Source organism: Xenopus tropicalis, chromosome 4, assembly GCF_000004195.4.
Source record: "Xenopus tropicalis strain Nigerian chromosome 4, UCB_Xtro_10.0, whole genome shotgun sequence".
NCBI lineage: Eukaryota > Metazoa > Chordata > Amphibia > Anura > Pipidae > Xenopus > Xenopus tropicalis.
This window is the reverse complement of record NC_030680.2, coordinates 30,587,199-30,610,720: the sequence shown is the minus strand read 5'-3', so window position 1 is coordinate 30,610,720 and position 23,522 is coordinate 30,587,199. Positions and strand designations below refer to the sequence as shown.

At 37.4% G+C, this 23,522-nt stretch overlaps 1 protein-coding gene across 5 annotated transcripts in view; it reads right to left on the bottom strand.

Moving 5' to 3' along the window:
- muc6 (mucin 6, oligomeric mucus/gel-forming) overlaps nt 1-21,776 on the bottom strand; it is a 62,613-nt gene extending 40,837 nt beyond the window's left edge. For all 5 annotated transcript variants that reach the window (XM_031900592.1, XM_031900596.1, XM_031900595.1 and 2 more), the window contains exons 1-15: nt 21,646-21,776; nt 17,323-17,373; nt 15,749-15,772; nt 15,225-15,257; nt 13,922-13,963; nt 12,186-12,236; nt 10,455-10,692; nt 9,308-9,434; nt 8,927-9,014; nt 8,280-8,389; nt 7,717-7,924; nt 6,639-6,761; nt 5,499-5,619; nt 1,744-1,882; nt 807-911 (exon numbers count right to left, since the gene is read on the bottom strand). In XM_031900592.1, coding sequence (XP_031756452.1) covers nt 807-911; nt 1,744-1,882; nt 5,499-5,619; nt 6,639-6,761; nt 7,717-7,924; nt 8,280-8,389; nt 8,927-9,014; nt 9,308-9,434; nt 10,455-10,692; nt 12,186-12,236; nt 13,922-13,963; nt 15,225-15,257; nt 15,749-15,772; nt 17,323-17,373; nt 21,646-21,694 — 1,509 coding nt within the window. In that variant the 5' untranslated portion in view covers nt 21,695-21,776. The remainder of the gene's footprint in view (nt 1-806; nt 912-1,743; nt 1,883-5,498; nt 5,620-6,638; nt 6,762-7,716; nt 7,925-8,279; nt 8,390-8,926; nt 9,015-9,307; nt 9,435-10,454; nt 10,693-12,185; nt 12,237-13,921; nt 13,964-15,224; nt 15,258-15,748; nt 15,773-17,322; nt 17,374-21,645) is intronic.
- Between the last annotated feature and the right edge of the window lie 1,746 nt (nt 21,777-23,522).

The window sequence follows — 23,522 nt, the reverse complement described above, 5'->3', positions numbered from 1 at the left end:
AATAGCAGGGGACACTCTAATGCTACCCTATCTGCTACCCTATCTGCATGGAGCACTAAACTGAGTGAGGCACAAGTTGCAGAGCCTTTCAAAGTTGGGTTACTTCAACTTGAACTTTGGTTGAGGAGAAACTTGTAGAAGGGTAAACAAACCTCCTGGATAAGGTTGAACTAGGGGAGATATTAAATTTGGAGTTGAGGATTAACTGTGGAACTAGGAAAAGATGTTTTGTGGGCAATATAATCATTATTGCCATTTGTCATTATAGTCATTGTTAAGATCTCATGGTAAAGGAAAAACCACCCAGAGACAGAAAACAAACTGGAATTAGATTACTATGGGGTCAAACACAAAAGTATCAGCAGTATCAGCCACAAACAATTGTTACCCAGCAGCCAACAACTTTCCAAAACACTTTCCTGTCCTCCAGTTGTTGGATAGAGGGTGCTGTATGGCTGGGGCTCATCTACTTCTGCCACCCCATTCCCTATAAAGCTACCTAATGTTTACCTAAAGTAAGATCACCAAGGTCTGGGATTCAAAATAGATTCTGGCATTTCTAGTACACAGAGGCCCAAACAACCCCCACCAGCCCTATGGCATCATACAGCAGCCCCTCTGGCATTTGCCAGAATCCACAAATTGTCAATTTGGGCCTGCTAGGGATGTTGTAATAAGAACACACTGACACCAGCATGGATCCTATGAGATGATGGAACTTATTTAGTGGCATAACTATATATTTTAGCAGTAAAAAGCATTTCTGTTGCTAAACCGAGTTGTAGCCAGAGCTCATTTATACTCACTGTTGATGCTGTATAGATGATACTTTCCAAGCAGGTTTCAGTGCTGCTTGTGCCGCACTTTTCAAATGTCGCCATGATAGTCCATTGGTTGTCTGGATTTCGGTTCTGTTTTAAAAAGTGAAAATTGCTTCATATTAGATACCAGACACATTTACAGGCAGGTAGAAACATTTGCAAATGGGTAACAGTACAAAAATAACCCAGTGTAGCCACCCACTTTGAGAAAATAAAGGTTTTGGGAGGAACTTAATTTCTCTGTTTAGGTTATAGCTGTACAGTGTTTTCCTAATCCAGGTAAAAGTAACATGCAGGAAGCGAATACAATTACTCTGCTTTTACCATGTTCTTATTCACAGGCTAACTTAGCCTCAAACAGAGTTATCTTTAGGGGGTGCTATTTATGGTAAGTGTTCTGGGCCATGAATATAGTGGGGCCCCTTAGAACAGCACTTATAGGTCACATTGGGAAATTTTAGGTTTCAAAGGGCACTGTTGTACTTCAAATCTCAGTACAGCTACCAATACACAATGCCGAAGGGCTATAGGCTGGAAAGTCCACCTTATATATAGGCAATAGGCGTCAGGCTGCAAAAGCACAACAGGAAATTATTAATACTATATAGATTGTAAACTCTTATGGGCAGGGGCCTAAAACTGTATAATTTATAACTTTACCCGTTTGGGTTTATGCCTTGTAAAGCACTGTGTATGGTTGTGGTGCTATATAAATAAATATATACAAAATATGGTGTGTTTTTGCCTAAGATACCACAAAACAATATTAACAGAAATATACATAAAATGTCTGATAAGAAAAAAAATAAGAAAATCAGATATACTGTAGATGGTTTCTACGTCTAATAAGATGCTTATATAATAGGTTTTGCATATTTCTGAGTGTAATGACGACCCTTAAGTCAATCATCAAGTGACTTACAGTGACGAGGATGTAGACACAGTCTCCATGGAACCGATACATATTTGTGTCAAATGTTGTAACAAATGATCCCCCTTCTAAAGAGCATCTCCCAGGACAAGGGGTGCTGGTGCAGCTCCACTGGCCCATATGGCATTTGCTATAAATTTTAAAAACAGAGAGCATTTTGTCAGAGACTGTTGCTACTTATGGTGCCATGTTCCTGGTTTTGCAAATGGTCAGCAATCATGACCTCCGCCATATTTTTGGGAATTAATAATTTTTTTGAATTATCAAGACTTGACTCAAATAGATTAATGCACATTCCTACCTATAATTTCATTATAACAAAGTGGGACTGATTTATCAAAGTGTGAACTAGAGCTCACCAAAGAAACATTCACCCACTTTCTATGCATTCCTATATGATTTGTAGAAGCATAGTTATCAATCAAGTTCACCACTCAGTGGTTAAACCCTATGATTTATACCCAATTACATTCAGCATATCAGGAACAATGTCTTTGGAAGTCATGATAGAGCCATTTTCTGTATAAATCATACCCATATTTATGCTATAGTTCATAGGTATCAGGTCAGACCTGATTCCACTAACTTCTATGATGATTAGGTTTTCTTGGTGAAGCCAGAAATTGAAGTGTGTTACAGCCCACCTGAAGTTCCTGCACTCAAATTCAAACTCTAACTTTCAGGCACTGCTATAGAGGTACATTTGCTATTAAAATCCACCCCCCCCCCACAACAGGTCATTGGAGGGTTTCTTGAAGATGTCCATGTGGTGTTAAAGGGGTAGTTCAACTTAAAATGCACATTGATAGTGTAGACATTGATATTCTGAGACAATTTGGAAATGGTCTTCAGTTTTTGTGTTTTTTGTAGTTTTTTTTTTAATAATGCATGTTTCTTGATCAGCAAAACCCTAGCAGCCAGGCATTGATCTGGATGAGAGATTTTAATATGAATAGTTGAGGCCTTAGTAGAAACGTAAGTTAAAAAAAGGTACCAATAACAATAAAATTGTAGCTTCACAGATAAAAAGTTTTTGGCTGCCAGGGTCAGTGACCCCCATTTTGAAAGCTGGAAAAACACAGAAGAGAAGGGCAGATAATTCCAAAATGATAAAAATAAATAATGAAAATCAACTGCCAAGTTGATAGGAATAGGTCATTCGATAATATACTAAATATTAGTTAAAAAGTGAAGCAATCCTGTTGTGATGTAGATTACCAGACAGAGGGCCATTTTTTTTAGCCTTTTTTGTAGCAAATCAGCCTGCCACTAACCTATTTGCGTATTGGTGGAGAAACCTGGCATGCTTTTTCGTTTAACTCATATCTAGCTCACTATGGACTTCAAATTACATTTTAAGTACAGGTATAGGACCTGTTATCCAGAATGCTCGGGACCAAGGGTATTCCGGATAAGGGGTCTTTCCGTAATTTGGATCTCCATATCTTAAATCTACTAAAAAATTAATAAAACATTATTTAAACCCAATAGGATTGTTTTGCATCCAATAAGGATTACTTATATCTTAGTTGAGATCAATTACAATGTACTGTTTTATTACTACAGAGAAAAAGGAAATCAGTTTTGAAATTCTGAATTATTTGATTAAAATGGATTCTATGCGAGATGGGCTTTCTGTAATTCGGAGCTTTCTGGATAATGGGTTTCCGGATAAGGGATCCCATACCTGTATAATAAAAAGGCATTTATAGTATTCAAGAGAAATTAATTAGTAAGTACCTAAATAAAAGCAAATATCTGATTGGTTGCTATAGGTTACTAGGAGTAGGACTGACGCCAGCTTTGCTACATATACCCCTGAGCAGTACAGAATATGACATTTTTAGTTTTGCAATATATTAAATATCTATCTATGATAATATCATAGCTTTACTCTAATACATGTCTTGAAACTAAAGAATGTTTTTGTCTGCCAGCAGCATATACGGTTCACAGGCAATGGAGTGATTATGGGAAGTCATTGTTAGCTGCCAGGAAGAGTAGTTTGGCTAGTTATGTCACAATAAGCCCTGAAATGACATCCTTACAAACCAGGAAGTTGTTCACATAATGGCATATTGTGAAATCATGAGATAAGCTGCTATAGAAACCCACACTGGACAGAATGGCTAAATGGCTAATTGGCTAATTGGCTGGGAAAAGTTTTATTTGTCAACCTGCTGAAGGACGTAAAGCTTCCATGAGTCAATCACTTGGGCCTTTGTTGGAACAACTGAGGTCTCAATATTTATAATACGATTCTAGGGATTGCAACAGTATTTACACTAAAGAGAAAATAATAGACTGCAGATCCTTTTGTGACAGAAGTTCCGGCCTGGGACCTTGCAGAATGTACAGTTATAATGACATCATTATTTTGTGTGTAATGAGCTTGTAATATATGGATAATGTTGTGCAGTTCAGAAATAGCTATAATGATCCTGAGTGTCTATACTGTGGGAATGTGCATGCTAGAAATTGAAAGTGGGGCCATATAACTAATTATCATTTCAGCCTTTGAGAATAGTAAAGAATAAATGCTCCTGGTATGGCTTGGATAGTACAGGCAATGTACATTGTCATATAGGTTATGAAACACCAAAACCAGAAGGGAAACTATTTATTGGACTGGTGGGGGCTGTTTGGGTCTCTGTGTACCTGAAATGCCAGAGGGACTCCTGTAAGATGCCATAGACAGTCACTATTTATTGGGCCTGTGGGGGCTGTTTGGGCCTCTGTGTACATGAAATGTCAGGGTCTAGTTTGAATCACAGTCGGGGCCTGAGGGCAACTCAGATGGAAAAGGGTATAGAGGGTTTTACTTATTATTAGATATTATTCTCATTGAATTGGGTTTCTCTACACCTCAGAATAAAGAGGCGATTTATGTATAAATAGTAGCAAGAGGGAATCATACAGTAAACTCCCTGGTGCCTTATTTACTATTATAACTTTCTAGAAGATGCATGAGCATCACTTGAGTTAAGAATAAAAGGAGGAGATACAGTAAGTATTTATTTTTTTTTATGGGGAACGCTGAAAACTTGGAACATTCTCTTTTGGATGGAGTAGTACTGGTAGATAATATGTTGAGTAACTCTAAAGCTAATAATATTATTACTTCTTGGGGGAGATGTATCAATCTTCGCGTATACATTTTTTTTCATAATTCGAGTTTAAAAAAACTCAAATGTGAATTATGGTTCAAAAACTCGAATGCCTGGTATTTCAATGAAAAAAACCCCAGAAAAGTCAAATGCAAAAATTTTGTGAAAAAAAAAAAGTTTGTGAGTTTCTGTAGAAGTCAATTGGAGTTGTCCTAGGCAAGCCATATTTGCAATTTGAGATATTCGAGTTTGGAAACTCGAAAATTCTACGTATTTGAGTTTTTTTGTTTAAATGAATTTTTCCTTATTAATATATAAGTGAGCATTCAATATGCAAGTTTATTTGATTTAGAAAAACCAACTTGAATTCACAAACTCGAAAAATTGATAAATAAGCCAATTGATAAACTGCTGATATTGAAAATGGTCAGGTTGACATTTAGGAGCCTGGGGGGTAATTTTATTCTATTTGAGGAAAATTTTAGACAGCTATAAATGCAGTTTATTCACCTTCTTCCAGGCCATTTACAAGGTAGAGAAGGCTTATTTTAGCCAAAGGTTAAATCAGAGGGACGTATGGTTTTTTAAAACCTCAATTACCGTATCACTCATTTCTTCAGATTATTTGCCCCTACTCACCAGTCACTGCAGTCAGATTTAATTCTTTCCCCTGGGTAGTACCGTTTTCCATTGACAACACAGGGACATTGGCTGACAGGAACACAGGTGAGATTTTTTGAGAGGTCATCGAGAACGGTGCCTGTCAGAGGAGAATAAGAAGTTTCACGCCAACTGGAACTCTTCTATATATTAATGCAACCTGCTATTCTGTTATAACCTTAATGGTTATTATATATAATGCTGAAGGGTAATAAGTAATTCATTAAGATGGCAATCCTTAAGCTTATTTTTTTAACATTTGCCTGGAGCACACTGAGCATGGGCAGTGTCACTGACACTCAAACGATAGACTATCAGGATCCAAGATGGCAAACTTATGTGGACGACGTTAAAGCTATGGATTATTACTGCTATAGGGCTGCTGAACCTCTTCATACTGTGAGTTCAGTATATAACATTTGTAGATGTATTCATATTTAGGGTTTAATACTCCTAAACATCTGTGTATAAAGGAATTGGTATAATTACAGTATGCAACAGTATCCCTAATCTCTATAGAGACACAGGTATGGGACCTGTTATTGAGAATGCTCAGGACCTGGGATTTTCCAAATAAGGGATCTTTCCGTAATTTGGATCTCCCTAACTTAAGTATACTTAATATCATTTAAACTTTAATTAATCTCAATAGGATTGTTTTGCCTCCAGTAAGGATTAGTTATATCTAAGTTAGGATCAAGTACAAGGTACTGTTTTATTATTACAGAGAAAAAGGAAATCATTTTTCAAAAATGTAAATTATTTACTTATAATGGAGTCTATGGGAGATGGCCTTCTTGTAATCCAGAGCTTTCTGGATAACTGGTTTCTGGCAGTGCAGTAATTTTGTTCTTTTACCTAACTCTACAAACTTTAAAGATAGTTCCATGCATACAGAGTTATTATAGTTAGCACTCACAGCAAAGTGCCTATAAAAGCTAAGTGCCCTGTAGTAGGGTCTGTTATACCTCAAACTGTTGATGTACTGTATATGCGTAATTGAGCTAATATATGTTGTTTTGGTTAATATAACGTATTTATTAGAATATATATATATATATATATATATATATATATATATATATATATATATATATATAAAATTCTTGCTATTGTTACCTGGTGGGCAAAAGCATCCATGTACACAGTGTGATGAGCAGGTGTAGGTAGGATTAGAGCAAGTGGGGCTGCAAGGTGCTGCACACTCTCTGTATATCTGGTTGGCGGGACAAGCTTCCAAGGCTAGAAGATAAAACAGAAAGGATAATAATTTCTGATTATTTGCCAGCTATGGGCATTTTGGTGCTCTGATGTATGTGTTCAGCAGGGGGAAATATAACAAAAATAGAAATGGTTGCTAATATTTAGCACAATCTTATTTATCATAACTACAAATTTTCCATTCAAGCTAAAGGCTACAATGGGGATAATGAGTGAGAAGAATTCCAGTTGCCTTTGTTATACTGTACCTTGAAAGGTCCTGATAGGTAAAAGGCAAGGAAACAGTATTATGTTGTGAAATATAGCAACTTAAAAGTCTGCTAAGTAGCTGAAGCCAGTTTGCTGCAACTGATATGTTTAATTGGAAGAAAAAAAGACTATTCTCGGTGTGTGGTAAATGCCATGATGTATGATTCACAGATCCCTTAAGTGGATCATTGGCATCAAGTCAATGGGCAGCTAACAAGCTTCCAAGCTGAGGTGGAAGGAAGTACTGAATAACAGTATTGCTACAATTATACAGAATTCAGGTTCCAATCATGTAGACCAGTGATCCCCAACCGGTGGCTTGTGAGCAACATGTTGCCTGAAAGCAGATGCTTAATTTTAAAATCCTGGTAAAAACCAAGTGACCTGCCAAACAGAACCTCCTGAAGTCTGTCAGTCCACATAAGGACTACCAAATGCCAATCACAAAGCATATTTGACACCCCAGGAACTATTTTTTATGCTTGTGTTGCTCCTCAACTCTTTTCACATTTGAATGTGGCTCTCAGGTAAAAAAAATGAGGACCTCTGTTATAGTCCCTGGGGGACCATCTCCATTGTCTGGGCATGTCTCTACAGAGTATATTTAACCTGAATCTGTGGCCCTCCAGCCATGTAGTGGTGCTTAGAGAAGGATTTTACCAGTATCTGGCAAACCCAAGATGGATCATTTGACAGTGTCCCAGGGCTGCACTGAAATATTACTTACGACAGAGCTGTTTGGTCCTCCAATTATTGATGGGCTGGTTGCACATGGCGCACCTCATGGAATACTGTGCAAGGGTTGCACAAACACAACTTGCATCACCAGGTCGGGCACAGCTTTGCATGTCCAGCTGGCACAGTTTCAGGAAAGGAATTCTGGACACCGAACAGGAAGAGGAGACTTTCTTCAGAAGAGAGTAGCACTCCTCGGTCTAAAGGAAGAGCATTTAGATTTCAAAAATTGGTTAAAAAACACTATATGGATCTTATTTTTCTCTTTGTTCAAGTTTCATATGCTGAATAGTTTAGGGGCAGGCCCAGACTGGCAATCTGTGGATTCTGGCAAATGCCAGAGGGGCTGCTGTAAGATGCCATAGACAGTCACTATTTAGTGGGGAAGTTTATTAATAAAGGTAAAGATAATGAACTTCAAGAGAGAAGGGAACTACAAGATGTCACTCTATTTCCCAAGCGCATTCCCACCCTTGTCCTTCAGGGGTGGGAATGCACTTGGGCTTTTGGTTTTATAAATACTTTTGTAAATGGCACAATATAAAGAATACTTACATAGCTTTTTTTAGGTGCAGTTTTGCCTGGGGGCACTTGAAAGGGGCATGTTACACCAGGGTCGTCAATTTGGTGCAAATTAGCAAACTGGTATGGCATTGCTAACTTTCCTGAAAAACAAAGGAAATGATTGTTAGCGGAAGTAGAATGAGTTAATATAGTCGTTTGTCCTGCCACATGCTTTTCCTTATTGTTAAGCTGCCAAAGCTCAGGCAATTTACAATTAGCAATGTTTGTGGTTTGTTTTGGATGCCAGTTTGAATGTCAAGATACAAATTATCCATCATTTCCCAAATATATGAAATATGGGAATTCAAAAGAAAGCATTTATCAAAATGGTTAAAGTGAAACCAAGGTAGTAAGTGCACTATTATTAACATGTATTTATAAAACGCCAACATATTCTGTAGCATTGTACAATAAATGGGTGTATATATTAAACATATAGAAAAATATTTGAAAGCAACCAATGACCAAGAGGTAAAGAGAGGTCTGCTCAAAAGAGCTTACAATCTATAAGAATATTGTAATCCTAGTGGCCAATTGGTCAAAATGCCCCTGTTTGCTTTGCAACGGGCAGAACTTTTCCCCTATATCTTTAAAAGCTGTGCAGTTGTGTATGTATGAATGTTACAACAGTGACTTACCATCCACCATAAAGTCATCCTTGGGGATACCATTATAGTTTCCACAGAGTCCACATATTCTGTTCATAAATCTCTGGTCCACTTCCACCTGTTATAAATATGTATATATACATGAAATAATATGATATGATATTAGAGCTGATCAATACATGGAGGGCTGTGAAACATTCCATGTAATAACCACATAGCAAACTCTTGTGTGTTTTATGATTTGTTACAAGGTTGCCCCCAAATCCAGCAACTTCATTTTTTTATGTTTGTAATAAATCAATGTATATTGATTTAATACAATTATTATATAATATGATATATACTGTATATATATATATATATATAATGTGTTGTAGATTCTCTTTTGACCCTTTCCCATTCCCATCTCACCATGAGATTGCCATCGGTGCTCCATGTTACTATGAGCTCAAAATCCTTTTGTTTAGCGTACAGCCTGGTCACAGCTCCGGTTTTGGTAATTTCAATGCCATTTGCTGTGTAGGGCAAAGCAATTGTCCTAAAATAAAAAAAATGGATTAGAGATACTGTATACCCCATTCTATAAGGGCAGAGGCACATAGGGAGATTAGTTACCCTTGGTTAAATCTTGGCTACCACAGGCAACTAGTCTCCCCGAAATGTCTTCCCACTGGGAATTGCCAGTAGGAAGGTATATGTGGCACTTTGCTTTCTGAAGTTGCTTAAAGTTCAGGTAACTTCAGGAGACTTTGGCAAATGAAGCACCGGTTATGCCTTTCCACTGTTGATTTACTTTATTGCTGGTGGGAAAGCAGTTTGGCAATATTAGCCATCCGCAGTAGCCAAGATTTATCCACAGGTGACTAATCTCCTCATGCGCCATTGCCCTAAAGGGTCATCATCCACTCTATGTATTATTGTATATTATATTATTATTACAAATGGGGTGTTAACTTGTTACTATATGACAAAGACAAGAGGTTCTCTGCACTCACCCATTATCAATATGCTAAGGACATTAAGACATTTTGTGCATTAAGCTACCAAAAAATGCTTTTCTGATACTTGCCCACTCCCTATTAGGGATGCACTGAATCCAGTATGTTGGGATTCACATGAACCCAGAATCCTTTGTGAAAGATTTGGCTGAATACCGAATTGAATCTGAATAAGGAAGAGTTAAAAAGAAATTTTCAACTTCCTTTTTTATGTGACAAATGTCACGTGATTTTAACAATTCAGATTGGACGGGAGCATGGATTCGTCAAAAATCCAATGCCTGCTGAAAGAGGCCAAATCTTGGGCGAATCCTGAACCGAATCCTGGATTCAATGATTTCCAACTCCCTATTCTTTCCATCTTTTGCTGAGCCTTATTTCGAATGTTCCCTCTCTCCATATGGCAATACATTTTCTGGCTCTACTCAAAATACTTAGCCAGAGGTTGATATTAATGGTTTAAAGCAAAATTTTGTTTATCTGTCCCTATGTATGACCAGGCAAAGACAACATTACAGGGATCTATCCATGTTACCTTTAACAGGCCTAATGGCACTCACCTTCCCAGTACTACAGTTGTGCTCCCTTGGACCACTACATTGATGAGGCCGATTTGAATGATGATTCGGGTTATGCTGGCCCCCCCTGACCTCTGCACTTGGATGTTGAACTCTGGGGTGGTACTTTGACAGACAGTTGCTAAAACATAGTTGCAAGACCCGCTGAACTGATAGAGGTCATTGTCAAAGGTAAAGAAGTGATTGGCTCCCCATGTGGAGCAGATTCCTTTGTCAGAGCCTGAAGATTGCACAGACAATAACAGTGTTAAAAAAAAAACCACTGGTTTGGTAAATATAGTGAAATAACATGTGGTTTTAAACATATTTGATTGTCAGACTTTTTCATTTCAAGACCCTTCTTTTTCTCTGTAATAATAAAACAGTACCTTGTAATTGATCCCAACTAAGATATAATTACCCCTTATTGGGGGCAGAACAGCCCTATTGGGTTTATTTAATGGTTAAATGATTCCCTTTTCTCTGTAGTAATAAAACAGTACCTGTACTTGATCCCAACTAAGATATAATTACCCCTTATTGGGGGCAGAACAGCCCTATTGGGTTTATTTAATGGTTAAATGATTCCCTTTTCTCTGTAATAATAAAACAGTACCTGTACTTGATCCCAACTAAGATATAATTACCCCTTATTGGGGGCAGAACAGCCCTATTGGGTTTATTTAATGGTTAAATGATTCCCTTTTCTCTGTAATAATAAAACAGTACCTGTACTTGATCCCAACTAAGATATAATTACCCCTTATTGGGGGCAGAACAGTCCTATTGGGTTTATTTAATGGTTAAATGATTCCCTTTTCTCTGTAATAATAAAACAGTACCTGTACTTGATCCCAACTAAGATATAATTACCCCTTATTGGGGGCAGAACAGCCCTATTGGGTTTATTTAATGGTTAAATGATTCCCTTTTCTCTGTAATAATAAAACAGTACCTGTACTTGATCCCAACTAAGATATAAATAATCCTTATTGGAGGCAAAACAATCCTATTGGGTTAAATTAATGTTTTATTGATTTTTTAGTAGACTAAGGCCCCTTATCCAGAATACCCTTGGTCCTGAGCATTCTGGATAACAGGTCCTATACCTGTATATACTCTAGTCAGGGTCCTCCTAAGCTCATTACATGGGTACAGATATGGGAAAAGATCTGCATATTGGTTATTTAGCCATAGTTAATATCTAGGTCTAGGACATATATATTCACCCCAAATCTCACACTACCTGACATTCAGGCTAGACTTTCAGGTGTATCTAGGACAGCATAGGGGCATTTTCACCAGCTGAACAGAAGTCAGATCTCTCGCTCCAAGGCACAAAACAAGGATATCAATTAAAACATTATTGAATCCATTAAAAACATCTCCTGCAGCGTTTTGTGCATCCTGCATTTAATCATAGGCACCAATTCTCAATTAAGCTGGCCTACAGGTTGATCTCCCCTGCCACTGCTCCAAGGCTACCCAATGGAACCAGCTACACAAGGGAATGTTTGTTTTTATATATAACCAAGTAGTTTGCTTTCAGCTTTATTTCTGTTCCCTTTCCATTGGTACAGCAACAACAACCTTAGGCTAAATCAGCATAGACATGACAGCCCAGAATTCCTGACTCAGATAAAGTACCTGCTGCATTTACCAAACTGGTACATGTTTTGCACTGTTGAACATAAAAATATTAAATTCAATAAAAACAAGTTTTTTAACACTTACATCTTGAAAAATTGGCAGGGGCCACTTCATATTTACGAAGAAGATATTCACCTAGTATGGAGCAAAAGGATAGAACAGGATGAATAGGTGGAGGGTGACTTTTTTGTTTGGGTAGGCTATGGTTGGCTATGCACAGACAGACTTACATGGGGATTGGTATAATAATTAACAATGCAACAACTGCTTGCAGTTCCCACTTACTTTTTACAAAAATACTTTCCAATTTACCATTACTGGAATTACTGTATTATAATTCTAATGCTGGGCAATCAGAAATATTTTGGGGGGATCTGTTGCCCACCCGTGTATAAGAACACAATATATCCATGGTGTTGGCACACACTACTGACATGGCAGCACTCACTGACGGGAAGGCAGGTAACTAATAACCGTAGGTACCTGCAGTGCCAGTTTCTTGTAGAAGACCCTCAGAACATATATCAGGATGAATGAATATAGTATTCAGCATTTACCCTTTTCTTGCCTGTACCTTTTACTCTGCTGTACACACCTATCTCTCTACCCCTTTTGGCAGCATCTTGTTAGCCTGTAATGCTTATTTAAACCAATGTTTAATCTGCATGGGGTGTTTTTTAGATTAAAAAATAGCATGGTTTGTTATGGCCACAAGCACATAGAGGCTGGATGATTAGTCAAAATAAAGGTTGTGTTTAGGGATTAGGGATTGGTTGGAGGGTGGTTGAGACTTTATCTTTCAGCCAATTCAATTCTCCAACCATAGTACCGGGACTTAATTTTTCAGGGCAAATTTGATCAGCATAGAAGCTTTAAGAAGGAAGATGACTGCATGCAGAGATGGGAGATACATCTCTCCTCAAAATCGTCCCTCCACTTCTCTCCAAGGGTAATTTTATTTTGTAAAAATGACAGTTTGGGGTGGCTTAGCCTCCCTTAGCCTTAATGAAAATCCCCCTATAGTACATGAGTTTGTGGAAATATATATTTTTGGTTGCCCCAACTAACTGCAGTTATCTTGTCCGCTGTCATATATTAATAATATAGGGCAGGGGTAGGGAACCTATGGCTCGGGAGCCAGATGTGGCTCTTTTGATGGCTGCATCTGGCTCACTGCCAAATCTTTAATAAAAAAAATAACGGGGGGTGTGGCCTGCGCTCGGCGGATAGAAGACATGTTCTAAGCCTTAGAACACGTCTTCTATCCGCCGAGCGCAGGCCACGCCCTCCTCTGCATCGCATCCGCATGCAGCATCCTTGAGACCCACCCTACCTTGCCCCGCAGCATCCGCGGCCAAACATATTGTATGGCTCTCACAGAATTACATTTTAAAATATGTGGTGTTTATGGCTCTCTCAGCCAAAAAGGTTCCTGACCCCTGATATAGGGTATAATGTTGTATGTAATGTAATATACAAGGTTACTAAAAGTCACCAAGGAGTTCAATGATGATATATGATGATATAAAGGCATGAGGCCAGAGACCTGTATAGCACTTTTATACAGGTCATGAAACTCCCAGGTGACTTCTAATATCCTCATATGTTAAATTAGGGGCACAATATTTATTATACTGTACAAGTTTCAGTGAGTCATGTGACACAAATGACATCACTAATCACTGATTATAACCCCTGACATCACTAAGCACTGTTTATTTACAAGATACTCCTAGCTATAGGTCCTATTATAGGTTACTGCACAAGTGTAACATTGCATCCCTTAAATAAACTTTATATGAAAATCATTCAAAACTTACTTTTATAGGAATCATATTCTTTTTCTGCTGGGTTTTTGGTATCTGGAAATAGAGAATTGGAAAGGGAATGTAATGAGTGAAAAGGATTTAAATATAGTCAAAAAGAAACAAGCCATCCTGAAATGTTTATTTTCAACCATGTTTTCCATAGCACCTGAATCAATTGCATTGTTTCTTTCAATGTTGAAACTGACTTTGACTTCTCTGTAATGCATTGCAGGATATGAGGGGTAATTTAAATGTGTTTTCCCAGAGGCCCTATAGGAAACATTATTCTATCATTAATGCTTTTAATAGGCAAAGTGGGCAATACGAGTTGCAGATCACGAATAGCGGTAGTTCTTTTACAGCAGATTCTGGCCCTTCAGCCTAATCTCAGTTGCTACCAGGTTTGGTTCATCTCCATGCATGTGTCTTTTTAAGATGTATTTGTATGTCTAAAGATTTTCCAATATTTTGGAACTGAGACCAACCTGTGTCTAAAGTTGGATCATGTGAACAACCAGGTTCTCTGGAGATACCTTATAACCAGATATTTCAGGTAGCTGAAAGCATAGGAGAACATTGAAGGTCACTTCTAGAGACCTTCCTGAGACACTTCATCAGACCCTAAACCCCTCAGCTTTCCATAGTGGGTGGTGCACACATTCTTTGAAAAGGAGAGAGACTTCAAGTTCTTGAATCCAGCATTTTCAATGGATCAAGGTGGGGGTAGGTTGCAAGGCACTATGAGCCTAAAGGTGGCCTTCAATGGCGCCCGATCAAAATCTTTTTTATCTGGGCGATCGGCCGCCATCCGCAGACTTTTGCGATATCAGTTGCTTCTTTAAGCCACTGTACACACAGTGTGGGTTAGGAAATAGTTCATACGAGTGAGCAATAGACTATCATGGCTTCCTTTTCATCTGTGGAATCAGGTATGTCTTTGTAAAAAATACTTTACTATATTTTTTGGAAGTTCAAGGAGCTCAGGTCATAAAGGGGGTATATATTCTTTTTAATGCAAATGAGTTTTTTTCTTCACCTGTCTATTCTTCATTTATTTGATCTTTACTACGCTAAACTCATATGTTTAATTACAGTACCATATTAGTATATAAAATGGTCATTATATTCTTTGATGTTTATAATAGCAATGTGACTAATGCAGCTCTTGTACTGGGGAAAGGTAGGGAGTAAATAAACATGCAAAAAATGATAAAAACAAAACAAAAACCTTAAATCTTCTAGTCATGAATGAAACACCTTGATTTTGCCAAAAATCACCCCTACTTAGCAGAAAGTTTTAGAGAATGTCACTCACTATTGATCAGCCGAACCAGGTGCCGTTGGAATCCTGTGGATACACAGACAAAGAAGGAAAAGTCACATGATTACCCTCCCTAATTGTATTAAATATAACCAAATGATACACATAGTACATGTAAATGACTACACAAGAGTGTAGGGACAGAAATTTAAATCAGTATGTATTGATAATGTAGCAACATGATATTCTAACACAGGGGTAGGGAACCTATGGCTCAGGAGCCAGATGTGGCTCTCTTGATGGCTGCATCTGGCTCGCTGCTGACTGCAGGCCACGCCCTGCTCTGCATCGCATCTGCATCTGCCATCCTTGGGACCCCGCAGCATCTGCGGCCAAACATATTGTATGGCTCTCACGGAATTACATTTTAAAATATGTGGTGTTTATGGCCTAGAAGGGCAATTGAAAAAAGAGCAACTGCAAAGCTGCTTATAGCCCTCTATTACATTTTCATACTCTGCTCTACATGATATAAAAAGGTGAAGCCTCTAAATTATACTGACATAAATATGACTTACCCAAATTAGTGTTTATGCTTGAACCTGAAAGTAGATTGACAATTTATAGTTTGAGTATGAGAAGATGAATAACAGAGATAGAAACTTATGGCAATAGTTCACAATTAAACGTTTCCAACTGATCCATAGCCATTGGCCCAGCTGATGCAAGATGATGCTTCTTTCTACCTTGTCTGTATCTGACTTCTTCCATTGGTTTTAGCTCTAGGCTTTTTGATTACATCATAAAATTTGCACAAAAAAAAGCAATGTAATCTGTGTATGTTAGATTCCAAGATGATTGAGGTAGCACTATTTGGACTTTGGAGAGCTATGGGAAGGTTTCTGTCCCATATAAAGGTCTTATCTAAGACTTAAATGAATGGAAACATAAAACTTTCCTATAACATTCTTTCCTGCTCCCTTGCTCTGCTACTCCAAACTTATTTACAAATGGAAGAATATTCCCTAATGAGAATAATCTATACCAACATATAAAGATTACCATGCACATTTGGATTGCTGATATCACAAATGTTTGGTTGGTGAACATGGGGCTCTGGTGATGGATGGATGGATAAAAAAAGAACAAGGAGCCAGGACAGTAAAGGCATGAACCTACAAGAGGATCTAGGAGAGGCTTAAAGGGGAACTCTGAACCAACATTTCTCCACACCTTACAGACAGCATGCAGGAACTATATTCCCCATAATGCATTGCACTGCAATGTTCCTTTCCTTATTGACATCATGTGTGCAGGGAATTGTGGGATTGGGAGGATGAAGGCTGAATGCAGGCTGAGGACAGTCAACTACTGTTATATTTTTTTTTGAGTCTCAAAGTAGCCAGCCAGATCAGCAGGGGAACAGGGGGTGGGGCTTAGGGAACTGTTTCAAACTATATTATTACATTAAAACTGATGTATATTGCAAAGTTGCTTAAAACTATGTTTATTTTTCAAAAAGCTCAAGTTGTGTTCAGGTGGAGGTATCTTTAGGATTTATTATTACAATATGAGTACATTACTCTACTCACTGCTTTGAATATTCTAAGTGGTAAAAAGGCAAGAACAGTATTTCCAAGGATTAAACTTAATAAGTTGGGGATGTGCTCCGTACACGTCTATGGAGGTGCACATCTTCACCCAACTCATCTTTTTATACCCAAGAAAGGAAGAAAGTACAAGGAAGCACCTGGGGTGAGGTCTTCAAGGCTACAATTACTTGAGTTGTAAGGCTTCTGTGATTCAGCAGTTATGTGTTATCTCTAGGGATGCACCAAATCCAGGATTCGGTTCAGGATTTGGCCAAGATGCAGTCTTTTTTCAGTAAGATTCGGATTCGGCTGGATCCATGTGCCTGGCCAAACCTAATTTTTTTTCATATGCAAACTAGGATTTGTATTTGGTATTCAGCCAAATCTTTCATGAAGGATTCAGGGTCCGGCCACATCCCAAAATGGTGGATAGTTAGCTCATCCTGTGCTCAACAGTTCTAAGTTATACAAAGCAGCCCCAGCTCTCTTTCTTTCTTCTACCAACATTCACCAAATGTATATTCACCTTTTCATGTTATGCAAACTACAATATGTCTTACCTGATCTGTAATAACTGTTGGCTGCTGAATTCCGAGCATTATGGCCTCCTGCTGTCAACATAAAAAGAAGAAAGTAATTACCTCTGAAGATGATGGCTACTCTTAGCCTAAGGCCACCAGTTCATTTGTAAAATAAGAGACAAGTCTAATGCAGGGCTGAACTGATTGCAAAGTGATTACATTCAAATTAAATTCAAATAAGTCAAATGCCACAAGAATTTCTACAACTGTCCTTAATTTTTGGATGATATGGTAACCTTACCTTGGCTTGTTCACTTTTCTAATTACTCTTAAACACATTAGAAACAATTGTCTAAAATCACTAAAGCCATGAAATTGCACTATGTAATAAATCAGATCCAAATTCATTCTGGCAGCCTGGGGAAAACTATATCCCCAGAATGAAAACTAAAGTAATAGATCATCTATATCATATTAAGTGGCCTATTAAATAATCTTACCAAACTGTCATATACAGTATATATATCAGTAAATGTGGCTCTTTTACATCTTTACTCTTGAGCCTCCATTTTGTGATGGACTGTGGTCTTCCAACAAAAACTACATTGACAGTGACGAAATGTATATTAATGATTGGGAAACTAGATCAATGTGATTAGTCTATGCCCAACAACAACACCATTATATCCTTATCATTTTACACATTCCCTTTCAGTGTAAAAATGTTAAATAAGTCCTGTAGGCAGTCATGATCTGTGCGTACTGACCCTGGGCAGTGAAGTATGCCAATTTGTATAACTTGATTTTAGGAAAGGTTTATGGGAACAAGTTAGAGTGTTGGTTTTGGCCCAAGCAGAGCAATTGTTCCAATTTCAGATTGATTGATGCTTACCACATCAGAGGAAATTAGCACCAACTGATTTCACAGGCCATTGCACTGATACTTGTGATCCATCTCAAGATTGTTTAAGCTCTAACATATTTGGAAGTAAAACACAAGAAAAGCAGGGCTTTGTGTGATTTTTTTAAAAGAGGTGTTATTTCTCAACTGACCTTACCCTCTGGACCAACTAGCTCTTCAAAGTAAGGTACCAAAGCTTAATTACAGATACAATATTAAGGAATCATCCCTACCAATTCTAAATCAGTTAGCAAAAGGAGAATGTTGGGCATGTTGGAACTGTAGTCCAGTATAGTGTTTATGCAACAAGAGTAGGGTTTATTCAACAATGTGTCCTTTTCTTAAAAGTCTGCCATAGGGTTATCATCTTACTTCTTTAATGGAGGACACTTATTATACATGTGTGTTCAATAAGTGTCTCCCTTTAAAGGGGTGAGATGGTAATCCTAGTCTGCCGTTGCCTTCTTCGGCTCGCCAAAGAAGATGAACCAAATTTAAGTAAGGATGGAAGAGAATTCTCCATTGTCATGGCTACCAACACTTCTGCATGTCAATTTTGTATACTTTTGTATGTAAGCCTTCTGTAAAACTGTGCCATTGTACTATCATGCCACCAAAAATCCCTTAAGGACAACTTGATGATGGTTGATGCAGTCCTGAACATGCGGAGTGATCCTTTAGCAAAAGATGTCCAACTCCAACTCCGGATTTTATATTTAGTAAAAGAAACTTATGGCAAGCAGGTTGACTTTTCTAAATGCTGTTACAGACTAACTTGATTTTAAAAGCACAGCTAAGGTACATGCTGATCTGCGCATCTGCAAATGGCATTAACTCTTCTCAAATTCAGTGGCTGAGCATTACCTTAGGTATTAGGGTATTCTATAAGGATGGGAAAAACTAAAGCACAAATAGAATTTAATTTCCTGAACTATTGGTTTGTATAGTGAAATCAATTAACATATGGATTTTATCATGAATACTAGTCAGGTGCTTAATGCCACAAAATAAATCCCAGCTTTGCCAGGCTACCTTTGGTCACTGTTTTTTATAACTAGTAAATACAGTGGGCCCTCCTGTTGCAGGTTATTCAACTGAAAGGTCTCAGTAACTCTTACATGCAGGGCCGTTTAAGGTGACAGCAGGCACAGGGCAAAGTTCTTTATGGTGGCCCTTGGAGCCGACCCATTTGTAATAGTACTTCCCTCAAAGAGGTAATCTTGAATATAATAATGAGAGCAAAAAAGAAATTGCAGGAGGTTGGAGCCATGGGAGAAGGTAAACCATTACAAAATGCAGAAACAAAATGAAACATGAACAATTTGGAATTTGTAAATGGTGGGTTTTAGGGAGATGTTCCAGTCAAAAACTATAGAAGATAAAATGTTGAGTGGCGACCCCCCTCTAAATGCCCCTTTTGCTCAATTATTAATATTGTCCTGCGAATAAGCCCTTACACCTTATGGCATGGTTATCAAAACTGCATATTGATGAAATGGCAATAGAAGAAAAGACAGTTTCACATAGTCATGGCTGAACTCCGGCAAAGGTAATTTCATTGAAAAAAAGGTGCATTCCTCGTGCTAATGTAATGAAGTATTCTGAGAGTTGTAGTATAACTCATTTGTATAATGTATAGTTGAAGAGAACTTTTGTTTTATTACTACCAAGCTCAAAAAACAAATCCTTATGATATCAACAAAGCTCCCATTGTCACAGATATTATAGGCTATCACAACCAACATGTTTATTAGTAATGACTATTTGGCAAATTTTGTCTCTTGATGCACTTAAACAACAAATACCTGTTCCATGAACAACAAGAGAGATTTCATTAATTTTGACAAAGATTAACCTGTTGTTTATGTATGTTTACTAGCGACTGGCGCATATCACTAATAATATCAATCTGCTTCCAAAATAAGCTAGTTGCTAAAACACTGCCTTGTCCGATGGAGGCCTACTATTAACATTTTTTATGCATTTCCTCAGCATTTAGTCACAATAGGAATTCTAGTCCATGTGACCCAACTGAAATATAAAAACTTAAATGAAACTTCTAGAACAAATAATGCCTATAAGTCACTTGGTCTTCATATCTTGTTATATTTTCTTTTTGTATGTGCTGAAGGCACTATTATGAAAATATGTTTAGTCACACAGCTATAAAGGTTTTGTAAGGTTTAAATAGCAGGCAGTTTTATATACTAGCTCAGTTTATTACAATTGTTTTTATATAGTGGGCCAATTATCTATTATATACATGTTCAGGGTACAGGTTTTAATATAATGATGATTCAAAGATGTAAGTTAAGCTCTTAAGCATTCTGAGGGCTATTCAAATCTTTTGGAAGGCCAAATTTGGGCCACAGGCTTTCAGTTAAAAACTATTGTGCTAGGGGACCTACACAAGTCTTACAATGCCCTTGAACTGACAAATATAAGTCACATAATGGCAAGTGTCATAAATAAGTAATGCTTAATGCCAGCTGATGATCTTATTGAGCTCAGTTTAATAGCACCAATAGAAGCCTGGACTGGCCAATTGGTGTGGATACAGTATATTTGTTACCTTTGTCATAAATCTGAGCAGTTACTCCAAGTGATGCTGCTTGAACTCAACCATCATTGATGAATGAAAAACAAGATCTTTTAAATAATATTATATAATTTTTTTATAATCTTAGTTTATTCTGTTAAATCACAGCTCTGTTTATAATATTTCCATTTGTTCATTACACTAGCTATGAATATAAAGAATGTTTATGGATGTGAAAACTGGCCAGGAAGAACAGAACAGGAAATATTGTTTTTGAACTTTGATGTTATTAAAGACTTTTGGAGAATACTATAGACAACAAGAAAAAACAAATCAAAATATGTCGGACAATATCAATCCGGATCACACTTGAATTCCAAATGCAAAGACTGAAGCTAATAGATTTTAGTACACCTAGTTCATCTACTCATCTAAGAAATAAAATTATACTTGGACAAGTTGAAGCAGAAAGAAGAAGACAAGCAACAAGAAGGAAAGACTCAACAACACTCTTGAACATGCTATTACAAAACTGTAAGATCCAAAAAGAAGACATGGCATTTTGGAGAAAAACTATCCATATGGTTACTAGGAGTCAAAATGTTGATGGCACTTGATGATACTGAACATGAAGAAAGAAACATGATACCAAAAGGTTTAACATAAAACAAACATGTAAAACACTTTTGAGTTTTTGTAACTTTGAACCTTAATAAACAATGCAATGTAACACCAAGGCTTGCTCTTTCTATGCCTTTTCCTCTCAAAAGTAGAACTCTATATTCTGTTCCATCCATTCTTGCTAACTCTGGCCAATGGTGCTATATGTAGTAGAACTTATAATTTGGTACACAAAATAAAATATATTATTATTGGTTCTGGAAAGCTTTGTCCTAATGTTCTGATTTGTGTTGCTACATACCTGTACTGCCCAGCACAATGCTGAAGCAAAGCAGAAAAGAGAAAATCATGGTAGAGTCCTTGAAACCACTCCTTTGTCCAGTGGTAAATAACCTGTGGTCCCAACACAAATGAAAGCAAGGCAGTTCTGCAGCTGCCCTTTGATGTGCTAGACAACTCCCATGCCAACTCCAATTATTATATATAGTTTTTTTGTAGCACCTCCCTTTATGCTTAGAGCCTTGGATCTTGAAGACTAATCTAACAGCATCAGTTCCTTATCAGCTCCCATCCTTGAGGAAAAATATCAAATGCATTTACTCTTTAGAAATGTATTAATCTGTTATTTGAGTTTCTTAACTTAAACCAGGATGCCAATTGTGATTAGTACTAATGTGTATGCACTCAGCTTCTTGTTTACTGTCTAATTGGAAAGATCAACTCATTTCTACAAAGTGAAAATGATGAATAACACTTCAACTAAGTGTTTTCTTGAGCCATTTGGCAGCAGGACTGTTATTAGAGTTCAATGCAAGTAAAATACTTGAACCCCTACTGAATACTGCAAAAAATAATGGGAGAGCTTTCTACAGTTATACTATCTGTACCCTTGCTGGTTGCCCTTGTTTGCAGCATCCCACCAGTGTCTAGGATAACTAAGCTTTTGGACTGTTTTAACCTTATTCATAAACATATCTAAACCAGTGGATCTAGCTTGTGGACAAACTTGAAAACAATTCTCTTAAACATTAATGGATGACCCAAATGTTGACTGCCATCAATGTTTATTTGATGTACAATGTACTATACTGTAAAGCAGAGGTCCCCAACCTTTCTTACTCGTGAGCCACAGTCAAATGTGAAAAGACTTTGGGAGCAACACAAGCATCATAAAAGTTCATGGAGGTGCCAAATAAGGGCTGTGATTGGCTATTAGGCGCCTCTATGCACACTATCAGCTTACAGGGGGCTTTATTTGGTAGTAAATCTTGTTTTTATTCAACCAAAACTTGCCCCCAAGTCAGGAATTCAAAAATAACTACCTGGTTTGGGGGCACTGAGAGCAACATCCAAGGGGTTGGGGAGCAATGTGTTGCCCCTGAGCCACTGGTTGGGGATCCCTGCTGTAAAGTAACAATTTTCCCAACACATTACTATTTAGATTCTTTGTTGCTGTGGGCTATACCATAAAGAAAAATGTTACCAAAATGTAATTTTCATAGCTAAAGACAATATTTTTTCAAGATTTGTTTTCATTAAATTATCAGTTTTAGTTATTTTTTTATCACATACAGTTTTGACAGATGGAGCAATTACAGTGTGTTCGATGAAGACAGTCTACAACATTCCCATATTTTCAAACTTCAGTGCAGTTGCTGCCTGGCAATGTTTTCTGTGTTTTAGACAATATTTTATATAATGCAAAAGAAAGCCCCCCAAAACAATTACATTTGTGAGAAGTACAGGGATCACACCATCGGTTTTATGATGATTACCAGTCAGTTCTGTGATGTATGAGCCACACTGGGCTGCAGGTATTTTGATCTTACTCTGTTCTCAGGAAATTTTTAATTAAAATGTCTTTTCGTGCAATTACAATTTTAAAACAAAATGTAGTTTAAGAATATCAAAATTAAAAAGACAATAGCAAACAAGCATTTATCCACAAAGCTCTATGCTTTTATGCCAACGCTATTTCTAAGCTATGTCAATCCTGATTGCAACCTACTAGAAGAATGACTTGCCATTTAGATCTTGTGAAGGCTTTGTCCAACTCTTACTAGAGATCAGTGAGGCCTGAAAACAATGTGTGATTTTGGCTTAAATAAAATATTCGTACAATCCTAAAATGTATGGGGAACACAATGCTGTCATGTAACTTCACTTATATATTAAAGG